We start from the raw sequence: 4923 nt of genomic DNA on the forward strand, positions 1-4923 counted from the left end.
ACACACACACACACACACAGTGAAGTGAATGTGTTCCAACAGGTCGTCTCGTCTCGTCTCGTCTCAGTCTGACGGTTCATAATTACTGACATTTTAGAACCCGTGTTCCCAGGTCCAATCTTTTAGGTAAAAACACACACATTCCTGGTTCTAGTCCTGACGTGGACCTTCCTGTGGCAGAGGATTAACCGTCACCATGGAAACCAGTGACTCTGAAGGGTTAAAAGTACACATTAGTGTTTTGAATTTGCAGAGTGAAATATCAGGGTTGATTCACCAACAGATCCGGTTCCTGTGATGAGCTGATCTGAAACTCTTTAGTTTCATGGAAATTATCATTGATGTTTTGAATCGATGTTTCTGTCTGAAAATAAACATTTATTTTTCAAACAAACTTTTACTTTTATTTAATTAGCAAGGTTTAAATTCCATGTTTGATAGAAAGTTCTCCCTGATGTCAAACTTTGACTTTAAATCCACGAGTCTGAGTCTGATCACAAAGATGTTTGGAATTTAACTCCAGAAATAAAAACCTCATACTTTAAGGTTTAATCTTGGAGTAAAAAACGTTTTTATGGCCTGATGTGATCGGTCACTGATTCAATGGTTTTAAATATAGTTTCAAATCCAGCACAGAAGTAAAATGAACAAAAACTGTCGGTGGAATCCCACAGATGAAGATCTGTGTTTCTGAGATTAAAGCTGGATTATGGCATGTATGTGTGTGTGTGTGTGTGTGTGTGTTTTCATCTGATAGGATGAAAACACACTTCCAACTTTTCAGGAATGTGTCGTCACCATTCCTTTAAACACTGTTTAAAGTCAACGTCAGTCGTCTGTAATCAAGCTGCTGACGTCAACCTCAGGTGTGTGTGTGTGTGTGTGTGTGACCTTGTTGAAAACATATCATCAGCCTTGAAAGCTTCAAAAAGATAAAGACCAGTGTGTTTCTAAAATCACTGCTCCGTGTTTGGTTCCTCCAGTTGCAGTTCCATCTGAGGAGCTCGACGACCTTCACCGCTCACAGATTAAACTCCACAGATAAATGACGGCCATCAACACAGATCTTCTGGAACATTCTGGTCCTCTCCAGCATCACAGGGTGACCGTCACGTTAGCATGACGGTCACATATAACTGTGACAGCCACCTGTTGTGGACCGACCGCGACTAGACCAGTCTAGACCTTTGGAGACCATCACAAGATAATTCGGCACAATTTAAAACCACTGTTATTTTATTTTATAGTTTTTCTCCTACCCTGGCCAAAATTATTTGCAGATGGAGAAGATGAATTTTCAGGCCTTCATTTACATTTGTGACGTATATGTGACTGTAACTAATAGTTAAAGTGTCGGTAAAGCCACAGGTTTTAAATATTAGTGGTTTGTTTTTGTCAAAACCATGTACATTAGTCCTGGACACACGTTTTTAACGTAATGGCGCCATCTAGGTGCGATTTGTATTCGTACAGGTTAAGTCACCGCTAACACCGCCACTCTGGATAAATCACACTTTTCAGGGCGAAAAAGTGTGATTAATCACCAAATTCTACACGTACACAGTTTTAAACTTAAACAACAAAATCACACATTTCTAAATACATATTAATTATAATCAGAGACTTCGTTACTTACCAATGTAGGCAATAAACACAAATTTACCTTTCCGGGAATTAGCATATTCATGCTAACTGTGACGGTTTCCGCCCGCCGTCCACAAACACGCAAGCTAACTTGATGTCAAAATGGGTTTTTTTTCTTCTTCGGGGGATTTTATTTTGCAAAAGTAAACGTTACATTGAATTGTTACCATATAAGCTACCACATGCACTTTTTCTTCTAATAAAAAGAAAAACTTGTTTACAACATTTGTTTTTCAAGGGTCAATGTAACTTCCGGTTTGAGTCTTCCGCTTCTTGTGGTGCAGCATGCTTACTCTTCCCCCCTCAAAATAAAAACAATATACGTATACATGTATACTATAAATAACAATAAATAAAAATAACCCTTTAAAACTATTTGTATAATATTTTCTACACAGGATTCTGAGACGTATTGCTCATCAACACGATTAACTGTTTCATTTCAATGGAGTATGTGAACTGATGCTGCGCTCTTGTGGATTTGGATTAAAAATAACATACAATAAAACAAAACTATGTGACAATTATTTTTTCTGATTTTGTTCTAATGTTTAACAAACAGCTGCGTTCCAAAAAATTGAATTTTTTTTGTAGTAATAATAATAATAATAATAATAATAATTTAGTGGATTGCTTTTTAGTGTCTATTGTTTATAGGGAAACTATTTTACACATCATTCGGAACATTGAGAAATACCAACTTTAAAAATATAATTTTTCCTCTTTTTAAAATGGGACAAACAGATCATGTATGGTTCAACCTGTAATTTCTCTTTTAGCCACCAGAGGGTAGCACAGCCCCATAACATTTTCGGAAGGTTTTTTTTCCTTTACACCATCAAAATGAATATCTGAGTGTGTGTGACTGGTGAATAAACCTCCCTCTGTGTGTGCACGTGTGTGTGTTTCTTCTGTCTTGACATTTGACTTCAGCAGGTCTTGATTTCTGTGCGAAGGGCAGCGAAAGAGGAAGTGGTCAAACATGGGGAGACTTCACTTTTCTTGCTGTAACAAGGATTCACTTTTGATTCAGAAGAAAGAAACTGTGGGAAAATGATGTTGAAATAAAAGATGAAACACATTTGAACTTATCACACAATAAGATGAAGAGTGGTGTTAGGGTCAGGGTCAGCTTAGTTGAGCTCAGGTTAATGTTGGGGCCAAGCCTTGAGGTCAGCGGTCATCTGTGTTTGGGCATGGACGAATGGTTCCTGTTTTTGTCAACTCACTGTTTTTGGTGAAACACCTCGATACAGGAACCAGGAGAGAAACAGAAAATCAAAAACTGCTGATGTTTAACAGGAAGGAAGTCTTGACATGGAGTTTCAGGCGTGAGATCCATGGACCAATCAAACACATCAGAAAACTCCACAGAAGCCTTAGAACAAACTCCTCAAGCTGGACAGCCGCTGGTCCACTGCTGCCCCCTGTGGTCAGTTTGTGTGACTGCGTTTAAATACGTTTAAACTTTGTGATTTTTATATTCTACATTTTTAATTTGTGACATTTGAAGTGACAGAAAATGACCACAGGGGGCAGCAACACACCAGCAGTTGCTGGTCCACCACATCCAGAGGAGAGGGAACAGAAAACTGTGGTCTGTTTGATCTACACTTGCTGAAACACATGCTGGAGCTCCTGTCTGTCTGTGACATCACAGCTCCTCTGATTTCATCACCGTCTCAGACCATCGACAGCTCACACCATCGACAGCTCACACCATCGACAGCTCACACCATCGACAGCTCACACCATCGACAGCTCACACCATCGACAGCTCACACCTCAGCATCTCTGTTTTTTGGCAGAAGGAAGCGGTCGACACATTTCCTCTGGGCTTTAATTCAGTTGCTGCCGTCGGCCTGACTTCACCAACTCTTCTTCAGCTCCTCATCCTCACTGCACAGGTAAGAGTGGTCTCCTCTTCACCTCCTCCTCCTCCTGTGTCTGTGACCGTCTGTGGAGGACTGATTCTGGACCAGAGAAGGACGCGGTCCGTCAGCTTTGGTCACTTCCCCTTTTTTGCCCCAAACCAAACAACCACCGAGGCGTCGGCTTCAGTCAAACACTGGGAGTTTGAAGCACGGGTTTCTGCTGCTGAGTGAAGTAAAAATAAGGGGGGGGGGGTGCCCAACCTCTGGTCCAGGGACCGGTGCTGGTCCGTAGCTCATTTGGTCGTGGTCCGCAGTGGGACACAGTACAAAAAGAACTTCCGTTTTTACGTTTTTACTTCATTCTAGAAGAATCCACTGTTTTCAAAATCTGTCCATGTTTCAGAACAACAGGTCAAAGGTCATTCAGACCCTGATACTGACAGAAGGAAGTCTGAAAGAGGTTTGATTTGAAAAAGTCTACAGACTTAAATGTGTTATTTTACAACTGTTTTACTCCAGTGACACAGACCCACCACAGGAGGCAGCAGTGGGCCAGCTCCTGTGTTCCTGCGTTTTTGTGGTAAAGAGCATTTATGAACAGGATGTTGTGATGAGAGTGTGTGAGTCGTACGTTCCGTGGCGAACTCAACCTGTCGGGACGCGTCGTTGTCGTCGTTGTTGTTTGAAATCTGTGGCGTAGATAAAGGTTGATGAGCTGCAGGGTCGGTGACTGTGGTCGAGCTGCTCACGAAGTCCTGCAGCTACAAAACAGTGGAAACATCACACACACACACACACACACACACACACACACAGTGAGTCAGCTCCATCTGAACCTGTTTTATTTCGGTTGTAAATCGTCACGTGGAGGCTGAGGCACTGACTCGAGGTGTGTGTCCGTCCGTCTGCCTGTGATGTTCCACTTTTAGTTCATGAGAACTTTTTTTTGTTTTTGACTTAACTTCTGTGTTTGTCACTTTACTTCTGCTTGTTGTAGTGTTAAAACATACCACAAGATACTGCAATAGTCCAGCGTTACCAGAGGCCACGGACGCCGGTCGACCACAAAACCTGCTGGAAAAGAAAGACACGGTTCACACGCTTACATCTTCAGATTTTTCTCTCATTTCCTCCGTGGACTTTGGTTCCAGGGTTTTTCTCTCTGCGCTGACACAGGATGCCTCCAAACACCTCTGGTCCGGGTCTGGAACCCTCCGTGGACATGGACTGGGCCGTGGACATGGACTGGGCCATGGACAACGTCACCAAAGTTCTCCTCACCCTGACGGTGGTGCTGGGCATCACAGGGAACTCCACTGTCATCTGGATGGCTGGATTCAAGCTGAAGGTGGGACTGGGGTTGGTTAGACAACGTGATACCCCCCCCCCCCCCCCCCCCCCCCCC

At 42.6% G+C, this 4923-nt stretch overlaps 1 protein-coding gene and 1 long non-coding RNA gene across 4 annotated transcripts in view; one reads left to right on the forward strand and one right to left on the reverse strand.

Annotated features, from left to right (window-relative positions):
- The window catches only part of LOC112488495 (uncharacterized), a 4484-nt gene extending 1558 nt beyond the window's left edge, over nucleotides 1–2926 (reverse strand). Inside the window, exon 1 of one of the 2 annotated variants that reach the window (XR_003052591.1) lies at nucleotides 1664–2926. This is a non-coding gene — a long non-coding RNA (uncharacterized LOC112488495). Of the gene's footprint in view, nucleotides 1–1636 lie in introns of both variants that reach the window. The other variant, XR_003052592.1, reaches the window with a different exon arrangement.
- Nucleotides 2927–3265: 339 nt separating this feature from the next.
- Nucleotides 3266–4923, forward strand: part of LOC103393853 (C3a anaphylatoxin chemotactic receptor-like) — a 3955-nt gene continuing 2297 nt past the window's right edge. Inside the window, exons 1-2 of one of the 2 annotated variants that reach the window (XM_008330967.3) lie at nucleotides 3266–3551; nucleotides 4670–4866. In XM_008330967.3, the coding sequence (XP_008329189.1) occupies nucleotides 4696–4866 (171 nt within the window). In that variant the 5' untranslated portion in view covers nucleotides 3266–3551; nucleotides 4670–4695. Of the gene's footprint in view, nucleotides 3552–4515; nucleotides 4867–4923 lie in introns of both variants that reach the window. The other variant, XM_017041133.2, reaches the window with a different exon arrangement.

The sequence above is a fragment of the Cynoglossus semilaevis genome, chromosome 18, assembly GCF_000523025.1.
Source record: "Cynoglossus semilaevis isolate Cse_v1.0 chromosome 18, Cse_v1.0, whole genome shotgun sequence".
Lineage (NCBI taxonomy): Eukaryota > Metazoa > Chordata > Actinopteri > Pleuronectiformes > Cynoglossidae > Cynoglossus > Cynoglossus semilaevis.